Here is a 26,923-nt window from a genome sequence, read left to right on the forward strand (position 1 = left end):
CTGAACCAATCACTTCCCTTCTTCCAGTGCTGTTTTTCCATTGAAGTTAAACTCATCGTGATTTCTTCTAACCAAGCCTTTTGAGGTCCATCTTTTCTCTCAGGTTTCTCCTTGTTGTTTCTGCCTGCTGCTTTGCAAACACCTCTTTTGTGACTACAGCTGGACATAGCTTCTTGCTTCAACCCCTGCTCCTCACAAAAGTGTGACATGCTTCTGTCGCTGCCTCAGCAACAGAGCCAGCCCCGTGGTACGGGCAGCTGTGGCCGAGATCAGCCCCATGCACGGCCGCTGGACTGAGAATGCCCCGGCGGCTCCGCAGCCTGCTCCTGGCACCGGGGCCACGTGCTGCTCCTGCCGGGGCCAGAGGTTTCTTCCCAAGTCCAACAATTGCCCAAAGCGCAATTAAAGGGACTTCACTGAGGCAAGAGCATTGCTAGGACCTTAAGTGTAACGACAAACTTTTCTCTGACACCCTCCCACCTCCCAATACCACTACCATTTTGCTTTACTTATAGTAGTAAGCAGAAAACCAACTGGCTTTCATACACACAAACACGTACATAAACACACATCCCCTGCCTTCTTTGCCAAAGCAGCTACCTGTCCAGCCCTCCCCACAATGCAGGAACACACAGACACAAAAAGTTGCAGTACACCTAGATTAAACCAACCAAATGTTTTTTTGAAGTGGCTGAAGTCAAGAAATTAGCACTGTGAGGTATAAATGTACCTAAATTATTTACATGCTAATAATCTAGTAATAATTTGCAAAATATTAGTAGATATCTTCAAGGCTTGAAAGATCTACCAGATGCAAGATTCAACAAAATTGAACCTGTCATGAGAGACAAGTGATGTATAACAGCAGCAAGTTTAAAGAAAAGTATGCATATTATGGTAGCTGCTAGAAAGGATACTCATATTTATGTGAGACTGCTGGGAAAATACCAGAGCTTGTGTGGGTAGAAACACCAAAGATCATCTAAATGAAGGGGAAAAGAACCGCTTCAGCTTCAACATACATAAGTTTCTTATAAAACAAAATAGACTAAGAACACTCATCACAGCCTGACCACTTTTCCTTGTTAGAATTAAAACCTTAAATACATAAATCTTCCACAACCCAAAGTCGTCTATAAACATAAAATATTATAAATGAAGAGGCTTCTTCCCCTTGTTTTGGATAGAACTTTTCCTCCTTGGTTATTGGCACATCTTTTCTCAGCCTGACTCCCCGATTCTCTTCCATGGCAGTCACACCATGAGAGCTACGGGGCAACATGAGTTCACAGAAGGTGGATGGGGAAAAAGGTCACTAGAATTATTAGGCATGCAGGACTTTCCTGTTTAAGACGGTAAAGTAAATCGCAAGATTTAAATAGGAGATTTTTCGGACATAAACAGTCTTTCTTTTAAAGTTAAAGGACAGCTAAATATAAAGCCACATGCTGAATTCTCTCAGGTATAATTCCACATCCAGGGTAAGCCTGTAACCCAAAATTATTCTTCTAAACCTAGGAATTTCTAAAATGAAAAAAGCTCTGGAAACAAGCCCCAAACTCAGGCGACTAGACTCTTACCTTAATTACCAACCTAGCATGAGCACCTGGGGCCCAGAGACCAGCTCCTGGTGTCTCAAGCTCCTCTGCAATCCCTCCCACAACAGGCTCTACTGAGCATGACCTTCCCTTCCACTCCAAATACAGTCTCACAGCCCACAGTAAATACCACAGCCTCCCGGTAACAGACTCTGCTGGAACTGCTTCTAGACCAAAGCCCCAGAAAAAAAATCAGCCAAACAAAAACCGACCTGCAAACCCCACCATACTACATCATACAGCCTAACAATTTCTTCTTTCAAGGTTAGGATAATTAGGAACAGAGGCCTAATCCTGCAGCTGGGTTTTACTTTCCTATCTCTTCTTTATCTGTTTTCATATTTTAATACAAAGAACACCTCCCTACTTCTTGCACAGACCCATGTTGCAAAAGTTTTACAGGCTCTGGGCCTCTCAGTGACATGCTCTTGGACAAGTTAGGCTCGTTACATCCCGGGTGAACGTGCCTTTCCCAGCCCACTTTAGAAAACCCCTGTTGCAACTTCTGCAGCAGCGCATGTCTTTGTCAAGGTTATAACAGCACTTCTATAAGGGTAATGCTCCAGAAAGAAGGCTATTCTTGTGCTTGATCCACAGGGGCTAAAAGGCTTGTATTTCTTGTTACAGTGTCTTGTCAGGCCATGCTTGGGTGCCTACTCCTGATAAGCACGAGACCAACTGATCTGCAACTTCTCTCTTTCTGGCCGCAAGGAAAGTGCAAAGGCAGTTTCCAGATCCTGCCTTTACTGCTTGTCAGCTTCAAAACAGCCATGCAGACACTTGCCAGAGTCTTGCCATCTAGCTTTAAGGTTCATTTTATAAGCTCTGCACAGTATAGGCCTGAGGATTTCCTTCTGTAGAATTCCTGAACACAAAACAAATTTGAACCTTTGTTGAGTACTTTTTAAGAGAAACAATGCTTTCACATAAAGCTGGTATTTTGCAGAAACCCACAGATCAAATTGTCAGATACCCTCCCAGCCACGGTGAACGAACTTTTTCAACCATACACTTGCATTCAGTTTGAACATGTTAGACTGGTCTCAGTGCAGCTGCTGACTGCTCTAACCACCTGACTGGTAGCGACCTGGGTGAATTACCTGAATCCTCACAGTAGCACAATCCTAAATACACTTCTATCAGCTTAAGATGCTTCTATATGCCAGTATCAGCTGAAATACTGTAACCAATAACACATCCTGATTTTCTCTGAAAAGGTGTAAACCCCCGCAGGAGGGCTTATCTGGGATGGCTCTCCACTCTGATAACAGCTGTAAAATCCAGGGTTACAGATCTCTCTTCTAATAGACCATACTGTCTTCAGAAGCAGCTTAATGGGCATTGGAAAAAAAAAAAAAAAAAAAAAGACTAGCTACTTGACTAAGAACAACTGCCCTTATCCTATCAAAGAAAAAGTTACCATTGTTAGCATTATGCTACACAACATAATGATCCAATTCCAGATCAAGGAGAAATCTCTTCCTTGATCATCCCAGCCTAGATAAGCAAGGCCAATGAAAAAGCAGGGAACATAACAGCCTTTAATACATAAGTAGTAGTGTTGTAATTTTTTCACCTTTTCAGGCAGAATTAGGAGAGGAAGAAAGATGACAGCAAAAAATCACCTAACTTGCAACAAAGGAGGAGACAGGATTATGTGTCATACTATTAGGAGTGAAATACCAGAACAATTTATATCGGACAAACACAGAGCAATCTTTTAACTGCTTCTTAGAAGCCACTCAGAAGAATTGTCTTTTGAGAATGATCTAGGCTTACAGTATCTTGCCGCAATGGCAAAGCTCAGGCTAGGTGGTTACACTGCCTCTGTTCCAGACTGTATTTACAGGCCTCCAGATATTGTTACCTCCACATCTAGCAGAGAGCTTTTCCTCTGCCTGTCATTCTGATCTGTGAAAAACTATACTACTGTGGACTTTTTTGGAAGGAAAAGGTTGGGTTTTTTTTTTTTTGTGGCTTGAGTATATGGGTGGCCCTGTCTATGATTTGGGCCATGCTGCATGAAAATCCACATACAAACTAGAGGATTCTCTTTTTCTAGCAGTTTAAACCTGAACAGGCGAAGGATTGGAGATACAGAACTTTAACAGACACACAGCTACACATTTTGTTACTGCTTCCTTTCCTGCCTTGCCTCTGATGCATATTCCTCTACCAGAGGAAGGGATATCCAATCCACCTATGAAACAATACATGAAACACCACCTTCCAGTCTGATTTGGGGGGATGGGGGAACTGTTATACCATCTGTTAAATTGTCTTCTAACAGAACTATTGTGTAGCATTTGGACAGCAACAGTAGGCAAACCTGAGACTAAATCATCAGGCAGAAGCTACACCCATCTCACTAAAGAGAAAACACGCGATAAAGCAATATAGCACAGAGCACTATGCAGATGTTCTCTGTCCTTACACAACAGTATCAGGAAAGAAGTGACTCCTTCAACCTCCTTGGGACTGAGTGTCTCTAATTGTCACTTCCCAGCCCCAGAGTCCTGAATTTTAATCAAATTCTCACCTAGAGCTGTGAATTCAAGGACCCTGGCTCACCTCATCAGTTCCGAGCAAACTGCTCTTGCCATTCCTGACATTCCCAGCATGAGCCTCTCTCTTGCTTCTCCCCTGCCAGCGGAAGGAATTACCCGTGCCAGTCGGGAACGCTTCCCTGCTCCTTGGGGAAGGCCCGCATGGGAAGTGCTGCTTCTCACGGCCAGGCCGCTTCAGCTATAGCCAGGCTGGGCCCAAGGATCACCAGCGCCTGGCGCTCAGCCCTCGTCTGTCCTGCCCGATTGCTGGATCAGGCTGCTATTGAAGCTGCAATCAAGCCACGCTACGGGACTAGAGCGCAATTGAGTAAAGAGGCAGAATTTCCCCCCGTCCCACTGAGGGCGAGAGGCCACAGGTGAGGCAGAACCCCCTCTCCAGAGCGGCCCGTAGCGGAGCCTCGGCCCCGGCCCCCCCCGCCGCGCCAAGCCACGCTCAGGCTCCAACTCTGCAGAGCCCGCAGCGGGCCAGGCCTGGGGACACGGGGCGACCGCCCCCCGCAGCCCCGTCCCCTCGGGGGCGGCCCCGTCATCCCCACCGGCCCGCCGGGCGGCCGCTGCAGGGAGGGGAAGCGCGAAATGACTCAGGGCTTTTGTCCGCGCCCTGGGTGCCGCCGGAGCGCTCCACGTCGCCGGCGCAGCGCGGGGCGGCCACTGCCCGGGGGAGCGGCGGGGGTGGCCGGCGGGTGGGGCGGGTGCAAGAGGCCGGTGGGGCGAGCGCCTCCGCGCAGCCCCCGCACCCCCGCTCGCTGCGGAGGGTCGCCCCAGCGGCACGTGGGCCACACCGCGCCAACGGGGCAGGCCGAGACCATAGAGCGGAGCCGGGCGCTCGCTGGACGTGCCGCCCGCGGAGCCCGTCTCTCTGCTGCCGCTATCTTGTTCGAGGCAGCGCAACCCGCCCGGCCGCAGAGGCGGACCCGCGCCCTCCTCCCGCTATAGCTGAGGCTATACCCCCAACCCCCGCCGCCCGCCCCGCGCAGCCAGCGCCACCGGGTGCCCCGGGACCGGTTTTACCTCTAGTAGGCCCGCAGCAAAGCCTATGCTGGGTACGAGGCCGAGGGGCCTGCCGCCATCTTGGTAAAGAAGAGAGATGTGCGTGACCTACCAACATACGGGTGGTCCCTCCCCTATGTGCCCTTTGTCGGCCGGTTGCTAGGGGAACGGGGCGGAGTTCCGGCACGCATGCGCCCGGCCCGTTCCCATAGCAACCGACCGACAAAGGGCACGTGGGGGCGGGACCACCCGTATGTTGGGAGGTCACGCACATCTCTCTTCTTTACCAAGATGGCGGCAGGCGCCACCGGGTGCCGGGACCGGCTTTACCTCTAGTAGGCCCGCAGCGAAGCCTATGCTGGGTACGAGACCGAGGAGCCTGCCGCCATCTTGGTAACGAAGAGGTCCCGCCCCCACGTGCCCTTTGCCGGTCGGTTGCTATGGGCGGTGCATGTGCGCAGGAGCTGGCGCCGCGCTTCTCGCTCCGCCCCGGGGCAGGGGCGGGGCCTGGGGCGGGGCGGCACCGCCTCTTCCCGCCGGCCCAGCGCGCGCGTGGGAGCGGTGGTCGGGGTCGCTGGTTGCGTGAGGCGCAGGTGAGGAAGCGCCACGGGAGGGGGGGGCGGCGAGCGGCGCTGCTCTCTCTCGGCGGGGCTCGAGGGTCCGCCTGCGCGGCCCCCGTCTGGAGGGGCGGTGCGGGACAGCCCCTTCCCCGGCTCTCCGGGAACTCCCTGGGAAGCCCCTCTGGGCGCTCTCGCCGGACGCGCTCAGCAGGCCGGGGCTGAGGGAGGGCGGACCTGAGGGAGGGCGGCGGGGCGGCTGGGGGGGCTGCTGGCGAGGAGGAAGCGGTCGATGGGAGCTGCGGGGCGGGGCGGCGATGGACGGTGCCGGCTGTAGAGCCGCCAGCTGCTTGGGGGTGTCGGAGTGGGTCGGCAGCGCCCTGCCCGCCTCCGCCCGGCGCGGGGCCTTGTCGCCTGAGCCGCCTGAGGTACCCCCCGGCGGGCCTGGGCGTGCGGTTCCTTCCTGCCGAGCGGGTGAGGCGGTCTCTGCCGTGCCGTTTGCACGCAACGCTCCAGAAGACGCTGTTGTTAAAAGCCCCAGCCGGGTTGTTGAAACCGGAGGGTAAGAAACATGATCGACCAGCTTCAGAGGAAAATCGGGACTGCTCGGAAACTGTGATCCTGCCTGTGTGGGAGTGCTCAGCTTGAGGGGAATGCTCTGGGAAAGATCTTTCATTAAATATTTCTGTGCTCGGTCCATGTATTAAAGCATAATGTAACTGCTGCCATCTGCATAAATAGCTTTCCTCTGTTTCTTGCTGGCTGTGAGAAACTTTCATCTGCTCTTAGCCTGCCTCTGAGAAAAGTTGGGTGACAGACAAGCCTCATGCATTGAAGGAATGTTCTTCTCTGTTCTAGCAGAAGATAGTTTTGTTTGGCATTGAAAATCTCCCATGGAGAATGGTTAAGCAGGGATCAATGACATCACCCAGCAGGAAACATTCTTGGAAGGAAGAGTTGCTGTCGGAGCAGTCTTACATGATGATAAAAGTCACACCGATAACCTCTTCAGTAGTTGAATACTTCATAGGTCATAGACTAGCTTATTGACTGAAAGGCCTTGCAGATACTGCATTTTATTTTTAGCATGAAATCTCACTTGAGAAGCGTGTTAGCCAGTTTTTATTCCATGTGTGTAATCAGGATGCCAGATTTCTGTCAGCAGGTTCAGCTTCATGTGAAACGACACCAAATTGCTTCAGTTTAGAGCCTTCAGTCTGGTCCTCCCATCAAAAAGCCTTCCTCAGAACTGACCTCATCCTTATCGTGGGGGGAGGGGCAGGGCAGGCAGGCAGCTTGGTACCTGTTAACAGTGAAGTAATCGTGGTGAGCTGAAAAGTTGCATCTTAACAAACCTAATGAGGTCACACTGGTATATATTTACATATAGAGTAGCTTTGAGAAGCAAATGCCATAGCTGCCAGAAATCATCACCAATTTGAAAACAACTTTGCCTTCTGCCTAGCACAAAAATGTTGGGCTCCTGTCCTTCTGACACTGGGCAGTTTGCTTTGATTTCAGGGTGGTTTTTTGATGGGAGGGACAGACTTAAGGGTGCTGTACATTGAAGTAATTTGGTGTCATTTCACATGAAGCTGAACTGGATGACAAAAAATCTGCTTAGAAGATGGAAAGAAGCAGACGATGATAATTTCAAATCTGTGGAAAGAACGTGTGAGTGAGCCAGGTAGGTGAGAGATGGCTATGGTCTGTGGGCTTTGTGAGTGGGAACAAACACGTTTGGGGTTAGAGGGCAAGCCAGGGTTCCGGACTAGGAAAAGGGACTTGGAGCACTCATCACTTGAAGGTACAGTATATGCGGACATTTTTATGTTGCTGTAGTGAATTATATGATCTCTTGAACTCATGCAAGTTAATGGGATAGAAGTGTTGGCAGGTCTTTGTCGAGACACTTTTTTTGCATAAAGGTGTTAGACGAGAGATGATTTTTTTTTAATTTTTTGCCTGTCTGCTTTGTATTTCAAAGTGATGCGGCTGCATGTGAAAATCTTATCTTGGCAACAGAAGTTAAAATGACTGAGTTTTCAAAGATCCAGACCAAAGAGGAGGAAAAAATGTTTAATTCTGAAGCTGTCAGCTCTGTACAGAACACTCAAGCATGAAAGGAAATTTGAGGGGAAGGAGGCTTAAAAAGAAACAAAATAATACATTAGTTGTTGGGTTTATTTTAGCTTTGAAAAAACTGTTTCCTGTAAATAGTAAGATGTCTTTAAGCAGTGTGTTTGGTTTGGTTAGTTTCCGGAAAGGATGTGAAGTTTTCTTTTTCAGGCTTCAAAATGGTTTGTCATACATCTGGTGCCTTTAGCACCCCACATTCACGTTGCATGAATTTATTGCCTGATGACGTTAATAGGAACAGCGGTTGCTGAAAATTCTGCCCCTCTTTAGTACCAAAGAGTCAAATACTTGTACTCTGTAAGCAATTGACACCATTTCAAAATCGGACATCCAGTCAAGGATGCTTCTTTTTTGATTTAGTGTGCAACAGTGGATATTTTATTGTTTTGTGGTTTTTTTTGTCCTCATACAATTTTTAATAAACTGACAAACATTATTCTTTTTCCAGATTTGTTCCTGACCTTCCATAAAAATGTCCAAGGTAGGAGTAACATTTGTGTCTTCCAATGTAACAATGTAAAACAGATACTTGTTTTTAAATATTAATCTGCAAGGGCAGAACATGTAACTTGCATTGTGCTTGATGGTGATGTGTGTCATAAATAAAGAGAATTCACATTTAGAAGATGTGAGATTGAAGGATAAGTGATGTAAAGTATATATTAAAGTAGTTTCCTACAAATACAAACCTCTGCAGTTAACTAATACTCTTGGAAGGATTTAATCTTGGTTGTGAAGTTGCCTATAAGCTCTCTGGTGCATTTTTATTGAAATTTCCATTTTGCTACTGTATTTTGAGTGGGAATCATTTAGGAAGTGGATGTTCTTAGATTTAATTTCTTCATTTACTGTTAGCGTCAACTGATCTTCTGGTAAAATCCTCCGTAAACAGTGTGGCAACTTTAAAGTATTTCTGTCATGCTGGAATTAATCTAATTCTTGGTCCCCTGCATTTGATATAATGGGTAAAAAACGCATATTAGCTTACTGGAGTGAAATGAATGATAAAAGGTAGTTAAGTAGTGTGTTTAAGGAGGGAAACTAATAGATGTAAAGATTTCTCTGCAGTGTTTGTAGTAGTGGATGTTTGAAACATTATTGTGTAAACTCCCCTTCTTCCCCTTTTAAAAGAGATCTCTAAAGAGGACTTCCAGCAGATAGCTATCACTTCACTAGTCGATTAGGATTTTCATTTGGATGTGCTAAAAGCAAATTAGAAATGGTCACCTTTTTATTTAAGTCCATAAACATTGGACACAAGCTTTTTAATTTAAAATATGTGTGAAGACACTCTTTAAAAAGTATCATACTTTGATAAACTAATGGTATTTTGTTTCTTTTTTTTAATTTAAGGTGATCTTGTCTGGATAGCTGAATAAATGAAACTTTTTTTTTAAACTATAGGTGAATGCAGTTTTGTAATTAATTGTGAAACTGTTGAGCAGTAGGAGCACTGGTGTAGTTTTCTCTCTGTGTGACGTGCAGCTTCAAACCATTGGCAATAACTGAGGAAAACAGTTATACAGACAAGTATGTTTGAGTGGATGCTTATTATTGCTTTACTTTATTTTATTTTTAGCAACAGCCTGCTCAGTTTACCAATCCAGAAACCCCTGGCTATGTTGGATTTGCAAACCTTCCCAATCAGGTTCACCGGAAGTCTGTGAAAAAAGGGTTTGAATTTACTCTTATGGTGGTTGGTAAGGAAACATTTTATAGTCTTTCTCGGAATTAGTACTTGCTCACAGGGAAATTGGAAATAAAGTGAATGTTACTTCCACTATTTTAAGGCTTGAGCTTGCATCAGAAAGCTCTTCTGTACTGTAGTATTGAACTTTCTTTTATAGTTTAGTAATTCACTTGTTTTCCACACTACAAAACCATGTTTGAATACATTAATAAGTTTGTGAGTGAAGAAATTCTGTTGTGCACTCCAGTGATCATTACTTCCTTACCTTCTGTCTTACAGGATTCAAGTATTCCATTTAAAATATAGTTTGAAACTGGTTTTGCATTTGAATACAATCTTTGTTTGCTTGCATGTTTTCATTAAGAGAATAGTATTAAGGAGACTATTTTATTTAAAATGTTGTTTATGCTTCTGTGGTTCAAAAGAGTCTGAACTCTGATCTGCCCACTCCTTCTAAATGCTGTTATAAGAGAATAATGAGAATTGGCTTATTTGGTTTTAATGTGAGTTGTTACTTTTTAAATTGATCTTGATTTTCTGTTAGCAGTTTTAAAGTTTAATTCTATTTTATATTTCATTGAGAATTTGTGTTGGTATCTGGAACAGAAAGAAAGATGTAGTATGTCTGCAGCAATACCTTGATCCTCTGAGAAGATGGTGTTATTTTTTCCAAAATAGGCTTGGGTGTCTTATATATCTCTCCTGGTTATACTGCTTGGGAGCTGTAACTTTTGAACTCTGTAATTCTTGCTTTTAAAATAGGCTTTTGCAAAAAGTATCCTAATAGAATTAGGTTTTTTATTACCTGGCATCACAAGAAGTAAATCCCATTTGTGTGTTAGATTTGTCTGAGAGAGATCACAGCGGGAATGAGCAGGAGGGGTGAGGCAGTACACGATAAGAGGTGTTTAAGTTCTTAATTGTTTTGGAGTCCCATAGTTACAGAAGAGTCTATCCACAAACCTTTCATTAGTTTTGCCAAGTGACAGCCCTAGCTTTGCTTTATTCTGTTTCTGTCTTTTGTAGTTCAGTGTTGGACAGAATTGGTGTCTGGTTTTGTGTTCCTAGAATTTTATCATAGTTGTTTATCTTTCATTGGATTTGCTTAGGGTAATACCGTAATGGACATCTTATAAAATCTAAGGGTAAAGCCAGACTAAGCAGGTGTTTTGAATTATGGTATCTGCTGTAGCTCTTCAGAACTTAGTGTTCATTGATCCTAAAAATCTGAACAGTTCTGAGAAACAAAAGATGTACTTTCTGCGCTGCAGAAACATCTTTGTGATTAATTGCAAATAGTGCTGTGTGAAACAGTTCTGACAGAAAGCTATGTAAGATTCTATAGACCGAAGTGTTGTTTCTAGGCTTTTGTAAAATAGAAAATAGAGGGGGACATGACATGGTGTCAGAGTAACAGAAAGGCAATTGACCCCACCTATGTGTCAGAGTAAAATTTACAGTTGTTGCCTGCTGGTATTCTAAAGGATAAATGACAACTACAGGAAGAGAACTTGGAGAAAAGTAATTTCATTGAAAATACTACTCCAAATTTTCAGATATGCTGTCAATCACTGCGGGAGGCAGTCAATATAAGATAAAATAAGTGTGCTTTAAATTGTTTATTATTTCAACAGTTTGGAATGTGAATTCTTTCTCTTGAAATATGCATGGGATTTAAGTATGTTTTCTTGTGGGCTATATCACAATGCCTCTATTAAAATATTACTGAGTTGCCATGCTTCTTAATTTTAGAGCAGGAGACTGTTTCTTTGAAAGCTGTCTGCACTGACAGAGTCCTAATCAATGATTTTTCTTCTTTGCATTGTTTTTTTTTCTGATGTTGTTTATTGTGGTTTGTGAAAATATGAGCTGGGTTTGTAGCAATTTGGCTGCTTGGTTGTGTTGCTTCCAAAGAAATCCTAACCACTTGTATTTCTTAACAATTTTATGTTCATTGTCATTATTAAGCTATGACTTCATCTAAATAATTATTTCACTTAAGAGTCACTGAACTTTTAACTGCTGTGGCCAGTATAATCCTTGACATCGACTATGAAAACTGATTTGTTTTACATGTAATTCACCCAGACAAAGTATGGAATGTGCTACTGGTTAAAATGATGCTTTTCCATGTTTGGCTCAAATGATGCCATGTGACTGTTGAGTTACTCTGGCTGCATCTGTCTTTCACTGGTGAGGGTTGCACTGTTAAATCTGATCTTGAATGACGAGTTCTAGAAGGCATTAAAAACTGGCAGCTCCTAGTCAAATCTTTATTTGAAAGATAATTCCATCTCTTTTCCTTTTTTTTTTTTTCTTTTGTTCAGATATTTTTGTGAGATTCCTATTGCAGAATAGTCTCTGTTACTCAAAGGGATCATGCAGGCCATAATTTTTAATGTCTAATTTTTTTAATTAATTCTATCAACACCTGAAATAAAACCAGATTTCTAAAAAAGGACTTGTTCAGTGAATCCAAGTATTGAGTACTTCATCTTTTTTATGCTGTGAACATTTGTTCTGGTTAAGTTCTTGGTCTCTAGCTAATTAGTTGGCTTTTGAACTTTCCTCATGGCTCAGTCAGTAGCTCTTAAACAAAAATACATTTATGGTACGATTTGGTAATCCCCTGTTTTGTCACTGAAAAAATTGCTGAAATTGCCTTGTGTGTATACTCAGTGGCAGTGTCATATTCCTCTTCCCTTGAGTTCTTGTTCGCCATATTAGCATAAAAAGCAGACATAGATCACACATTATGAGGGCTGCCTGTGCAGAAGTTCAGCAATGCCTTTTTTGTTGCTTAAATTGATGATACAGCCTAGGCAGGATCTAGCTTCTCACTGTGTGATCTTTCACATTCTGGCATGACAGCAGGAAAGCACGCCTTAAAAAATCAGGAGATGTGAAATGGTAAATTTTAAGTCCAAATTGATTGGAACTCCACTTGACTACCAGTTTTAATTACAAATCATCGGCGAAAGCTCTGAGAAAGTGTATTATAAAGCTGAGATGTAAAAATTATTATTCAACCTTTTTGTGCAAACTTTTCTCATACACAATTATAAGCTGTAAATTTTTAAATTACAAGAATTGAGCATCAATTTTTATTATCATTAAAAAATGTCAGATGATACTGTCAACTGGATAGAGTTGAAATTATTTATGTTAATATGTTGAATTTATCTTTATATTGAACCACAGGTGAATCTGGATTGGGAAAATCTACACTAATAAACAGCCTCTTCTTGACGGATCTCTACCCAGAAAGGATAATTCCAGGAGCTGCTGGTAAGAACACCTTTGTTCTAGTTTCTCTGTTCTTGATTTTTGGAGTTGAATGCTTTTATCTTTGGATTTTAGTATCAGCCAGTAGTGATTTCTAGGTGTAATAATTTCTAATGTGTTTCCTGATACTTGAACTGTTTGATAGAATTGGTTCCCTTTGTACCCGGGGATGCATTTTGGGTCTTTGTTGTTTAGGCCTCAGGCACCTAGAAGTTGATCCCTTCTATTGCTATACAAAATGGCACCGTGTCACAGTAAGGTACAATCAGCTAAAACAATCAGAAACTCTTTAATTTTTAATCTATTGCAATTATAAACATATGCATTGTTTGTGCCTGCTTGGACTTGCAACTTGATTCCTTTGCTTTGGGTTGGTGTTTAGTGAAAATGAACTTTGCCTCCTTTTCTTCTTCAGCCCCTTGTCCCTTTTTTATTCAGTTAACCAAGGCATACAATAATCCAATGAAAGAGAATATTGTAAGAAAATAGGGGAAGATGCTGGTTTTTTCGCTTTTTGCTGCTTGTTGAATGACTTTAATTGTTAGCTGATGATTACTTATCACTTTCAACCTTAAGAAAAAAGTTGATCGCGTGTAGTTTAGTATTGTTCTCCAAACTGCTGATTACCTACAGATTTTTTTCTCAGTCCCTTTGCCTTAGTTTGTACATTATATTTAAGAACAGTATTAAATCTCATATAATCATCTAACAAAATCTGAAGAATTAAGTACTGAATCTTGCTGTTATCAGGCCTTGGAAGGTAATCTGTAGAATAATATTTCTATGGTTATATCTGCCAATTAATTTTTTGAACTCAGAATGATGTAGTCTTATGAATTCCATTCTGAAAGATCAAGTTTATTGTCTTTTAGAGAAGATTGAACGCACTGTGCAGATTGAAGCCTCAACAGTTGAAATTGAAGAGAGGGGTGTGAAACTACGTCTGACAGTTGTAGATACACCAGGATATGGGGATGCTATCAATTGTCGAGACTGGTATGTACACAGAACACGTATCGATCCATGTATGAAAACTGACATCCATTTCACATTTGTCTGGGGGGAGGTGGTAATAAATAACTGAAGTGGGGCTATATTAATGATACGCAGTTCAAAGTAGGATGTCCCAAGTCATAAGTGTCTCTTTTAAACGCTTCCATTCCAAAGTTGATTAAAAATGATTATAGTGTTAAATCATTATCTTACCTTTTTTTGGCGAGTTACGTGAAGTGCTGAATTTGTGGTGTGACTTTTGGAGAGATGGTCATGTTTTCTAAGTTTGAGGAAGCTTAATTTAAGAGTTATGAGTTAATTCAAACACATGTAAAGAGGCATCAATAACTTCCACATGACTTGAAGTAAATTTTGTGGCACAGATTTCCACCCCCCACCCCACCTCCAAGTTAACTTTTTCAAGTTTGAAATAGTTTTAAGTGAATGGTGACCTTGATTATTTTTTTTTATAGTCAGAAAGCAATGGAACCACTGGGACACAGGAAATTCATGAGAAAGTAATTAATCTAGTCTTTAGTGCAAGTGAAATACCCACCTTTAGATGTTGTCCACATTCATCTGAGCATTCTTAGATTCTGTGCTTAATTTTTAAGTGCATTTTCATCATCTTTGGGTTTGATTGTTTGGGTTTTTTTAGAAATTCACATTTTAATAAGTACTGAGAAATAATCTTGATCAATGGTGATCAGTTTTAAAAGGTAATCCCTCTTCCCACATCTCTCAAGCCCCTGAACCTCAGGGTAGGGACTGGGGAAAGAAGTCCCTCCCATAATAAATGAAGATCAGGTACAAGATCACCTGAGGAAGTTGAACTTGGTAAGGGACTTTATATGTCCATGGGGGGCCCAACAAGATGCGTCCCATTTCATCAGGTTATCTGCAGTAGATATAGTTGCCAAGCCACTCTCCATCATATTTCAAAAGTCATGGCAGTCAGGCAAAGTCCTCAGAGACTGGAGAAAGGGAAACATCACACCCATTTTTAAAGAGGGTTAAAACAGAGGACCCTGGGAGCTACCAGCCAGTCAGCCTCTAAGATCATAGAATTCCCAGATTCTCTGGGAAGGTATATTGAAACATATGGAAGACAGGGAGATGACTGGACCCTGCCAAGATGGCTCCACCAAGGGCAGATTGTGTCTGGCTAATCTGGTGGCCTTCTATGATGGAGTGGATAAAGGAAAAGCTACTGATGTCATCTACCTGGAATTCTGTAAGGCCTTTCATATGGTCCACCATAACATTCTTGCCTCTGAATTGGAGAGATACAGGTTTGAGGGACAGACTGTTGGACGGATAAGGAATTGGCTGAATGGCCGCATCCAAAGAGCTACAGTCAATGGCTTAAAGTCTAAGTCGAAACCAGTAATGAGTGGTGCCTCTCAAGGGTCTGTACTGGGACCAGTACTGTTTAACATATTCATCACTGACGTAGTGGGATTGAGTCCACCTTTAGCGAGTTTGCAGATGATGCCAAGCTGAGTGGTGCAGTTGAATCACTAGAGGGAAGAGAAGTCATCCAGAGGGACCTTGATAGGTTTGAGGGGTGTGCCCATGCAAACCTCCTGAAGTTCAAGGCCAGGTGTAAGGTCCTGCACATGGGTTGGGGAAATCCTCAACATCAGTACAGACTAGGAGATGAATGGTTTGAGGGCAGCCCTGCAGAGAAGAATTTGAGGTTTACTGGTGGATGAAAAATTGGATGTGAGCCAGCAATGTGCGTTTGCATCCCTGAAAGCCATTTATATCCTGGGCTGCATCAAAAGCAGCGTGGCCCAGCAGGTCAAAGGTGGTGATTTTCCCCTTCTACGCTGCTCCTGTGAGACCTGCATCCCTCTTTGGGGCCCCCAGCACAAGGCAGACATGGACCTGTTAGAGTGGGACTCGAGGAGGGCCACAAAAATGATCCAAAGGCTGTAACAGCAGTGAAGAAAAGCTGTGGGAGCTGGAGTTCTTCAGCCTAGAGAAGAGAAGGCTATGGGGAGACCTTAATAAGGCCTTTCAATATATTAAAGGGGCATATAGGAGAGGTGGAGAGAGATTTATTACCAGGGCCTGTAGTAGTAACAGAGCCAAGGGGCCATGGTTTTAAACAGAGGATAGATTTAGGTTGGACATGAGGAAGAAGTTTTTTGCATTGATGGTGGTGAGGCACTGGAACAGGTTTCCCAGAGAAGCTGTGGATGTGCCCCATCACTGGAAGTGTTCACAGTCAAGTTGGATGGGTCTTTGAGCAACCTGACCTGCTGAAAGATGTCCCTGTCCATGGCAGGAGGGTTGGACTAGATGATCTTTAAAGGTCCCTTCCAACCCAAACCATTCTTGATTTTTAAATCAATTTGGAACAAGAAGCTTAGATTACTTTCAACATGTGTGATTTAATACTAGTCAAAAGATAAATACTAACCTGAGAGAAATTTGCTGTAGAAGTCAAGATGTTTGTTATATATATATGTGCATTTTATCTTAATATATATAACAAAAATGCGCATAGTAGTTTGTTATTCTAGAATTCAATTAAAATTTTAAGATATGTGCTCTTCTACTCTTACAGCGTCAGTACATTAATTTTTGTCTATCAGCAGATTGGTTCAGCAGCAGGATGTCTTGGTGTTTTATACTACCTTTGAAACATCGCTAAAATTACTGACCGTTGGGGAATGAGCATGATTTCTTGAATCCATGTTTGTTTTACAGTTTTAAGACCATAATCTCTTACATTGATGAGCAGTTTGAGCGATATCTGCATGATGAGAGTGGTTTGAACAGAAGGCATATCATAGATAACCGGGTTCATTGCTGCTTCTATTTCATTTCACCATTTGGTCATGGGTAGGTGTTTCTCTGTCATTTTATTTTTTAAATTATTTTATTCTGGGGAGTTGGTTTGTGCCTGTTGACTTACATTTTCAAAATCAGATTGCCATTACTTAAAGAAGTACTAGAATTGCTGGAATTAATTGGGTGTGTTCGTTCTGTGTAAAAAGAGTTCAATGGTGCGAAAATAAATTGGTATTTTAGATTAAAAACAAATTAAACTTTTTCCATATTTTGATTTTAGCCTTAAGCCTCTGGATGTTGAGTTTATGAAGGCCATACACAACAAAGTAAATATAGTACCAGTGATTGCAAAAGCTGATACGCTTTCCCTGAAAGAGAGAGAAAGACTGAAGAAAAGGGTAAGTATTTTTCTAGCTTGCAGAAGGATGTTGTTTGGTTATAGCAGCATGGTCACTCAAGAGAGGGGTGTTCTCGTTCATATATATTCAGTCCTAATGTCATGCACAGTGTAACATCTTTTAATATGTAGTTTGATATCTTGTAGATTCTTTTGTTATGTATTGAACTGAGAAAAATTGCCCCTAAAATGATGCCTGCGAAATGGCAGATTTGCTCTTGTTACAATTATGAGTTAATTTTGGAACTCTGGAAGAATATTTAAATGCATTTGCTAATGCTAATTGCTCCCTTACCTGTTCAGTAAAGTCCTAAAGCAGAGACAGCATCTGTGTCTATAATGTGCATGTGTTTTTTCACTCAGTCAGAATTCTCATGATTGAAAAACAGGATTTTCAGAGGTTTTTCTGATTTTGGGGTATGTTTTCTTCCTTTACGTTACCCTCTTCTAATACATTCCAGTTCTTTTTTCCATAAGCAAGACCCCTTGACGCATTCAGTCTTGATGCCAAGGGGGGAAAAATGCAACAAACCATCCTGAGTTAATAACATCTATGAAATTTAGGAAAAAGTGTTAGAATTAACTGGTCAGAAGGCATACTTAAATATAACAGCTAAGACTGGATCGAAAGTTTACTTAGGAATTTTTCAGTTATTCTAAAAATCCTTATAGTTCTCTCACCCAACTTGCAATAAAAATAGAGAAGTATACTTTAGTTTGATATATGTCTTGTGCTAGAATTCTGCAGAAATAAAGATTTAAAATTTTTTTTTTAAGGAGCAAAATTTGGGTTTATGACAAATGGATTCCAGCTGCAGATGCTGTTCTTAGCAGTGATAAAGGCAGAAAAAAGTATTTGTTGTGTCTGTAGCTCAGTTAGGTTTTTAAACACTCCCAATTCAGAGGCAAGAGCAAGAAGTTTTAGGCCATTCCAAGCTATTAGAACTTTTGAGACAATGCTTTATAATTAAAAAAAAACCAATAAACAATTGTAAAGGTTTAAAAAAGCACAATTTCTTATGTATAATCCCCGAAGGACAGTACTCGTTTGAACACTTGTTTGTCTGAAAGTCAGTGGCAAGTGGTTGTTGACGATCATGAGGAAATATGGTGGTTAAAAACAAATATTTGCTGAGTAATTTGGATCAGGGAGATAGGTGCAAATTTCTGAAGAGACTGTGCATAACTGATTAAGCAATTTTATCTTAAGAGTTAAAAGTACTGAATTTACATGTATATTATCTCAATTTCTTATATTATAAATCTCAGATTCTGGACGAAATAGAAGAACATGGCATCAAGATTTATCACCTGCCTGATGCTGAATCAGATGAGGATGAAGATTTTAAAGAGCAGACCAGACTCCTGAAGGTATGACTGGCTTCACAGGTTGCATATGTGGATAATATACAGTATATCTTCTTGGACTGCTCAGATGTCTTTAGAACAAGATACATACTGTGACCTGTGATGAGTCCTTGAATGAGTCACTGTCTCTGTGTGCCCAGGCTTCCCTATCTGGAAGATGGTAGTAACTATTACTTTGGGGTTTTTTACACCTTCAAATTAAAAGCATTACAAACTTAATACCATAATATGCAGTGCTGAGCAGAACAGGAGTAGTTCTTGGAGTTGTTTGTTCTGGTTCATTATGAGTAATTTTTCAATTTTCGGCTTTCAGGCCAGCATTCCATTTTGTGTAGTGGGATCTAATCAACTCATAGAAGCCAAGGGTAAAAAAGTTAGAGGTCGACTCTACCCATGGGGTGTAGTTGAAGTGGAGAATCCGGAACATAATGACTTCCTGAAGCTGAGGACCATGTTAATGTAAGTTAGAAAATCCCAGTTAAATTATAGTTTAAAAAACAATGACTAGGAAGATATCCAAACACCATATTGGGGGTTTGGAGTGGTTGTGGAATCCTTGGAGACATTAAGAATTTGTCCGGTGAAGGCCATGAGCAGCCTCAACCTAGCTGGCCTAGGCAGGAATTGGACCATATAGGCTCCATAAAGTTCTTTCCAATCTGAAATACTCAGTGATTCTGTTAAAATAATGTTTTGTCTAATTCTTTCAGCAGTTAGCGTTGTATTGCTGTTTAGATCCCCAGGAACATAAAACAGGTTGCTTCACACCTTGTGCTTATTTAAATATATTGATATGTAGATATCTGCAAAGGAGTAGATTTCACAAGTCCAGTAGTTGATTTTTTTTCAGGCTTTGCTTCTCCTACATTGCTTCCTGAAAAACCTCACCCAGGAGGACAGCTTATGTCAGGGCTGCCTCAGGGTCTGAGGTGGTCTCTCTCTGTGTCTTTTATTGCACCAATTTAACTTAAATTAGCTTTTAAATTAGTATTAAATGGGTGTACATGCTGAACAGATTGACCCAATACAGTGCTGAATGAGAGTTGGTTGAGCAAGCTAATGTAACACAGGTATGTTTATCTTTTAATTACTTTTCTTCCTCCAGCACCCATATGCAGGATCTTCAGGAGGTGACCCAGGACCTTCACTATGAGAACTTCCGCTCTGAGAGGCTCAAACGAGGTGGCAGGTTGTCATCTTATGGTTACATGCTGCTTCTTCTTCTGCATTTACTTTTTGGTCTCTTTCTCTGCCTTTCCTACCATTTCATTGCTAGGATTTGATAGATCATGGACAGCTCTGTAGCTCCAGTCGGCATCAAGTTCAGTTGACCAGCTTACACTGGGTGTAAGAAAAAGTATTATGTAAATCTGAAGAGACAGTTGTGGCACTAAAAGGACATAGTTAGATCTCTGCTTTGTTTTAACACTTGAGTGCAGTTGAATTGGATTGTTTGAGGTAAGCAAGTAGGGCAGATGTCTATGATTTACATTGTCTTAAAAAATCTGCAAGTTAAGTCAGTGCTAGTAGGTGGGAAAAAGGGTGGGTTTTTCAGAAGTAACTGTTGGGATATTTGGACTGCATCTTTAAAAAGAGAAATTTGAGTCCTTCTGCCATGCTTTATTAAACGTGGTATACGTAAATAATTTTTTTTGCACAGCAGTCACAGGATAATATCTTTCAACCCTGTTTTGAGCTGTGGTGGATAGGGCACAGCTTTCCTGGTGAGAGACAAGCAGAACACCCCATTTTTAACTAAAATAGCAGGGTTTGTAAAGTTGAGTTTGTGAGTTCTTATTGAAAATAGGTGTTTCCTGGTTTAGATTTTTCAGTTGCTTCTCTTACTTCAACCACTAGAGGGTTTCATAATTGCACTTTTCAGTGGGTTTGATGTATTTTGCAAAGCTTTTCCCATCATGCTGTTGACATAGGTTTTGTCACATGCCTAGTCAGTTTTCAGGAAAAGGAGTTTTATCTCTGCCTGTAGCACTGGCCTACAAGTCCAGTTTTCCTTTCAGGCAAGATGGCAGGCTCTTCTCCCCTGACTTCTAAATCCCGTTTCCTGAAGTTCAAGCTAAGGAGAAAAAAAAAAATAAATTGCCAGGTTCTCATGCCTGTTATCCAACAGGTATGTACAAAGGTCTTAGAAGTAATGTAACCTAAGGTCATCCAGAGTTAAAATAATGTTCCCCAATTTTTGGAGGTTTTAAAGTTACCTCTGCTAAGAACCCTTGAGAGTAAGTTGCGGTTAAGTTGGGGTGTATTTCTTTGTGAAACTAAAACATGGCTTTGTATCTTGTCTAGCAAAGTGGCCCATACATTCTTGTTTTCACATTTCTGAAGAGGTCCTAGAATGTGGTTAAGTTTACTAGAGGTGAGGGTAGTTTGCGCGTGAATTTTTCAGACTTGCACTTACCCCACTGGCAGTGCTTGGCAATTAGTGCTTGTTGACTGTTCACTGATGATCTTAGAGGCTTTTGGGCACATAGGATTTTTTGACAATGTATTTCTCTGTTAACCTTTTAACAAGTGTTACTTTGTTTACTTTTCACTTTTGATGGCACTCGTGTGATGAGATATGATAGCTCATTGCAACATGGGATAGGAGAAATCTATTAGCAAAGTGGCAGGTAATCTTGAAAATACAGTATGTAAAAATATTCTATTTGGTTTCTCAGAAAACTGGCATGTCTTGATTAAGCAAGAGTTTGAGATACTGGTCAAAAGCATTTGCTTAATTTTGAAAGGAGTAATCGATGTTTGTACTGTACTTTAACATGTTATACAAAAGAAATCTGGACTTGAAAAAAAGGTGACTGTATTAGAAAAATATAAGAAAAACATGAATTGCAGCTATGTGGGGAACATGTTTCCATGAATTTTGTTTCTATTATGAAACTCTGACATGTTTCAAGAGCCTTGATTTTTGTCAACAAAGCATTCTGTGGAAGTTCAAAACCAGGAATGTATGCATGTCATTGAACAATGTTAATCTCATTTTAGGAAAATAGAAGATGAAGAAGTCAATAAAGACCAGATTCTGCTTGAAAAAGAAGCTGAAGTAAGATGACAGAGCTCTGTACTCTTTGCGATGTGGAAATTTTTATTCTTATCACTACTTTTGGTCAAATGATTTATATGGTCTTGGTAATTTGTAAAGGAAAAGACAGAATTTACTGATACAACATTATTCAAGGTACAGTAATAAGAGAATGCAAAGAGGTGTAGAGGAGTCTCAGGTTACTGATTTATTGGAACAAACAATCTGCTGAAATGCCTGATTTCATTGTACTGATTAGTGATAGATGCAGTACACATTGTGTGGGGAAGGAGAGCCATCCTCACATGAGTAAACGTTCTAAAGTTAGCAATGCAGATTGGGGAAAAAGTCTGGCTCTGCAGCAAAGGAGGAAACGATGGTAGGAATTGTCAGGAATAAAGAATGAAACAGAAATTCTTGTTCTGCCACTATAATAAATCCTCTAACACCGTTTTTATTGTCCCACTAACCCAAAAAGGACTAGGGAAAGTATTGAATACAGTACAGTGAATAGCAAAAAGTGGGCAGAAAAGCTGAAGTGGGGATCTGAACTAGGTCCTGTGCAAAGGGAGATGAGGTTCATGCTTTTGCTGGGAAGCAGATGACAGGGGAAGGATATAGTTAAGGGGCTTACATAATCATAGGTGGCAGGATGAATGGCAATATGCTGTACAAGGAACAGGTTCTTGTAATGAGACTAATAGGTGGCTGGTTTCAAATAAAACCAGATACTTTTAAGATTGTAAATTGTGGAACTCCATTAGCATGGAATTTAGCACGTTGCAAGAATGCAGTTCAGCTCAAAAATGCTGAGAAACTGGAGAGTTTTGTTTTCTCCATGAATGGGCTCACTAAATACAAAGGTAGAATTTTTTAGTATAGCAAGTTCAGAATTTACAGATTTCTAGAGTTTGAGAACGCATGTCAGGAAATACCAGGTGCCTACACCTGGCTGTTGGGCTCATCTATGCGTTTGCTAATAGCCGGTATTGGAGAGAAGGCTGAGTTGGATGAACTTTTTGGTCTGCCCTAGCACAAGCAGACGCTCCATCTCCTGCTGGTGGTCTTAGTGGCTACCCAAGTCCCAAGAGATAACTAAAAATGAAAAGGGTTGTTGTTTCGAGGAATATGAAAACATTTAATAGGTTTAAGTTTTCATTGTTACAGTATTCTTATGTGTTACTTTTCCAGCTTCGTCGCATGCAGGAGATGATTGCGAGAATGCAGGCGCAGATGCAGATGCAGATGCAAAGTGGAGAAGGAGATAGCAGTGCAGTTCATGGACACCACGTATAAAGTCCTTGGTATGATGTTGAGATAGCCACTTAAAGGGTTTTTCCTTTAACTACTTGTTACTGTGGTTGGTATTAAGTTTTGGAAAAATGTTTATGAGATGGGATTGCACATGTTTCAGTCTTGTTTTTTAAGGTTTAACTGTTGTTTTTGAAGAGAAATGGCTTGGAGCCAAACTAAACATTGGTGTGGTTGTGTGTGTATGTGCATATATATATATTTATATCTATCTATCTATTTTCAAATTTTCAGAAAGTCAATACAATATGTGCATGGAAGGAGTCTTTGAAATTGTGTAAAAACAGGTGATTCTCAAACCTGTGATGAAGTCATTGTTTCATTGTGACTTTTAAATGTATGCAGTTCTTTTGGGCTTCTAACTTTAAGAAGATAGCTGATCTTAAAATTGTACCTTTCTGTCTTGTTTTTAGATTACTTCATACCTTTACTTAAGGGAGACCTTCTGGAGTTGAATTATGGTGGTGTTACACCAGAAAGGATGCCATTTACTCAACATGTGACTTGGTTTGCTTTAGACTTTAACATGGGAATGTGTTGTGGTAACCCTTGTGATAGGTATTTTGTAACATGTAATCATTTGGTATTTTATATATTACACATATTTGACTTTGGTTTTGTTTAGCAATTCTTATACTGAGTTTATTTTTTATTTCCCATTGTATTAGGGATACAAAATAGATGTTGAAACTTTTTTAGTCTTGATATGGCATTAGATAGTAATTCTTTTTTTTTAATATGGCTTATTAGGTCCCTGCTTTTAACTTTGTATTACGTTTAGAAATAATCAGCTGTCAGTGATACTTTGTTCAATGACATATAATACTCGCCTCACTAAGGATGCCTGCACATTTTATTTTATGTTTCTTGTGGTGTTTACAGGTGTGTGTCTGAGACCATCAGCCCTTTTTCTGTCTCTGCTCAATGCAGATGATATCCTTGGCCTCTGCAAGTATCAAAATTCAAGCATGCCTTGTGTCTTAACGAAAGAACTAAGAGGAATTGCCTCTTTAAGAGGCACACTGTATTTTATATGACAGGCATTATTTCCTTCAGATTTAATCTCGAGAGACATTTAGTCTTTATTGTTGGCCTAAAATTTCTTACGCTATTGCAGATGCTTTTTAAGAGTTTCTTGTAGGTCTGCACAAATCAGTCCTGCTATTTTCTGGGATTACTGCAGCCAAATAAACTTGAACGATGCTGGTATTATTACATGAGGTAAACTCCAAAAAGTAGTTTTCTGTGCATGGGTGTTTTCTATATCCAAATGTATAAGAAATTCTATAATTCCTAATGAGTATTTTCATACTGTTTTTAGGGCATTGCAAACTGTTAATTGTAGTTTAAAATAAATACTAGCGCACTTCTCTCTTTTTAAAGTGATCTGTGCCTGACAGGATCAATGCAAACTGTATTTTAAGGTTTTGCTCCAAGATGGAGTTAGCAGTATTACTTCAGAAGTGACTGGTAAGTTACACTTTCTGGGTTTTGGGGTTTTTTTCTTAGGCCAAGGTCACTTTCCTTAACACTGATAGTAAAAGAGACTGTTTTTTAGCTTGGCTGGACTTCTACTACATATCATGTCTGGTACTGTATTTGTAGTATGTAAGAACAGCTATAGCATACAGCTACATAGGTGGTAGCTGATAGGGTAAGCAGTAATACACAGTGCTTGGTTTTTCTACCACTTCTGATAAAGCCAGCAATCAGCTTTCCTAATCTGATCCGTCACAAAATGTTGTTGTCTGAATGGATAATAAATAAATAGAATTGCAGCTTCTTTCTCTTCTTTTAGCTCAGGTGCAGCTGTGACTTCTATAATTATTTTTTTAAATGTTTCTTTGAAACAACTAATAGGATTTCTACAACTAACGTATAATTCTAGTGGTACGTAAGTGGCTAGATTAAATATAAACCTGCTAAGCAACTGAAATTTTTACCTGCCTGAAACTACTGTTTATGAATTGTTTTAATTTGACTCTTTCTAAAAATGTGAAGTAAAATCCTGCATCATAGCCTTTGCCAGGAAGCTCCAGGTTTTTTCTCAAAAGCAGTTACTGTCAAAGTTTTGCACAACATATTTGACCTTCTGTAACCTTGACAAAAGGTGAAAGTGAGAACCTTTTTGTATGTTGAGATGGACAGAAGTGTTAAGTCCCATTCTGTCAAATATTTACATACAAAACTTAGATGGAAAAACATGCACTTCTAAGTTCTTGTCCTGCTTTTCCAAAAGGAAGTGTAGAAACAAAGTAATGTGGCAGGATTGTCAGAAAACACTCCACAACACCTTATTTATTTCTAAAACTTTTGATATATTTTTGTGAATCAGTGTCTTAAACTTACCAAAAGAATTTACTATAAACTGAAGTAATTGAATACTCTGTGAAGTCCCATGCTGTTCTTCAGTTACCACAAATGTGGTTGTGGGTTTTATTTTTCTGTTAATGCAGCATTTATCTACTTTTAAGCTCTGTCTGGTAGCTCTCGGTTAAATGTTTTGAACGCAGATGCTGTCTGCTTTGCCAAGGAGAGCGACTCTGGGACATTTATGTTTTCACCTATAAGCTTGGTAGGGTATGGTAAGCTGCAATAGTACCATGAACCCATACTTGAAGAAAAACTGTGAAATCTAAAATGTATGCAAGGGGGGACTGGTTGTACATGTAACTCTTTCAGTGTATGTTGGTTCAATTTTTTTTTTTTCCTGTATTTTCTAACGTGGGAACAAAAGTAGATTGTCCCTGCATTTAGTGCTGTTTGGTCACTACCTGTGGAATTATTTTAAGCAATGTCTTATTCTTTGAAATGTCATGTATCTATTAAAATATTTGGTCAGGATGAAGTATTCTATTTGATTCTTAGGCAAATAATTTTTGATCTATAAATTCTGACAGGAGAGCTATTTTCATTTGCTGTTTTGTTTTTTAACAGGAAAAAGCAAGTTTATGGCACTTGCTGTTTTAACTGAAATACTTAAGACAGCTAATTGCTTCTTCTTCCCAGATCTTTGAGACAGTCATTTGTAGTGTGCCTGCTGTCTCTGAAGGTCTGTTTCCCCTTCGCTTTTCTTGTGATGGTCTTGCAATAAATGGTTGCATGTTAAGACATGAAAAGCAAGACTACCTGTCTCAGGTCCTGTTTCAGACCAACTCAGCTACTGGTAGATGACAGACTTGGGTAGAAGAAAAACTTGCAGACAAAAGGTAGATGTTGGTTGGTGGTTTGCTGAACTGGCCACAATTCTTTTTCTGTTACAGCATCGTAATGGTTTTTATTTTAAGAGTCAAAATACTTTTGAATTTGCAGAGTTTTATAGTTGGTAGCAAAAATTACTTGCTCTTGGTACAAAAATCTGTTATATTCTGTTTTATGTACTGCCATTAGCCGAAATTATGAATAAAAAATGCTAAAAGAAACCTTTTTTTGTTATGATTCTTTATTATTATAAACACTTGCAATATTAATTTGTTTGTGGTGATATGTTTTAAATATAAAGGAGAAATGCAGGTGTGGTTGAAAGAGAACACATTGATGAACCTGCATAAAAGGGTCATTAGTTCTTGTATGCTCAAAGTGTATCGGTACAGTGCATTTCCCTGTGGGTGTTCCCAGAGCTGCCAGAGTCCCACCTATGGGATCTTGCTTTTTTAACAGCTCTCACCAAACTTGCATGCCCTTAATTATTGTGGTAGCATAGAATGAAGCTACTTGTTGTACTTTAAGTGTTAAAGGTCGTTGTTTTCTCCAGTTAATTGTGCTTCATATATGGAGAGAGTGAAAGGTTGTTTGATCTTGGTTCTAGATATTCCAAAATGATTTAGTGTTCATCTTCCTGTGAAACGACTTCAGTGACCCCTGTGGCGGTTACAGATTAAGAGCACTAGGCTGTGTCCTTGGTTTTGGATTCTTGAGCTGGTAATACCAGAGGATTTTACAGCAGTACTCCAGGTTTGGAATGTGTCGCCTTTGCATGTGCCCTGGTCTGGACAGCTCACTTCAGGTTGCTGTGTCAGATCGCTTGGCATTGCTGGGGTGCACATTCTGCAGTCAGACCACTCCACAGGGGTAAAACTTGCACATGGTTTTAAGATAAATGAAACATAAACATACTTTTAAGTATTTAGTGCGGAACTGGTACATTAAGGGAAGGTTCAGTTTTAGGCTATAGTGAGAGAAGAAG

The 26,923-nt window shown here is 40.7% G+C and overlaps 2 protein-coding genes across 4 annotated transcripts in view; one reads left to right on the top strand and one right to left on the bottom strand.

Moving 5' to 3' along the window:
* The window catches only part of LOC121096889 (high density lipoprotein binding protein), a 38,342-nt gene extending 32,838 nt beyond the window's left edge, over positions 1-5,504 (bottom strand). Inside the window, exon 1 of one of the 2 annotated variants that reach the window (XM_040613478.1) lies at positions 5,486-5,504. The gene's annotated coding sequence lies outside the window, so the exon portion shown is untranslated. Of the gene's footprint in view, positions 1-5,176; positions 5,346-5,485 lie in introns of those variants that run through there. The other variant, XM_040613476.1, reaches the window with a different exon arrangement.
* Positions 5,505-5,623: 119 nt separating this feature from the next.
* SEPTIN2 (septin 2) lies at positions 5,624-26,159 on the top strand. Of its 2 annotated transcripts, none has more exons than XM_040613479.1 (13): positions 5,624-5,748; positions 8,300-8,332; positions 9,431-9,551; positions 12,743-12,829; positions 13,699-13,822; positions 16,538-16,672; positions 16,902-17,019; positions 18,288-18,389; positions 18,700-18,845; positions 19,492-19,575; positions 21,390-21,447; positions 22,618-22,730; positions 23,151-26,159. In XM_040613479.1, the coding sequence occupies exons 2-12, from the start codon at positions 8,324-8,326 to the stop codon at positions 22,720-22,722; spliced, it is 1,089 nt and encodes a 362-aa protein (XP_040469413.1). In that variant the 5' UTR covers positions 5,624-5,748; positions 8,300-8,323; the 3' UTR covers positions 22,723-22,730; positions 23,151-26,159. The 2 variants fall into 2 exon arrangements, with proteins under 2 accessions (XP_040469413.1, XP_040469415.1); XM_040613481.1 differs by lacking the exon at positions 5,624-5,748 and adding an exon at positions 7,290-7,399.
* The last annotated feature ends 764 nt before the right edge of the window (positions 26,160-26,923 follow it).

The sequence above is a fragment of the Falco naumanni genome, chromosome 13 (assembly GCF_017639655.2).
Source record: "Falco naumanni isolate bFalNau1 chromosome 13, bFalNau1.pat, whole genome shotgun sequence".
NCBI classification, from domain to species: Eukaryota; Metazoa; Chordata; class Aves; order Falconiformes; family Falconidae; genus Falco; species Falco naumanni.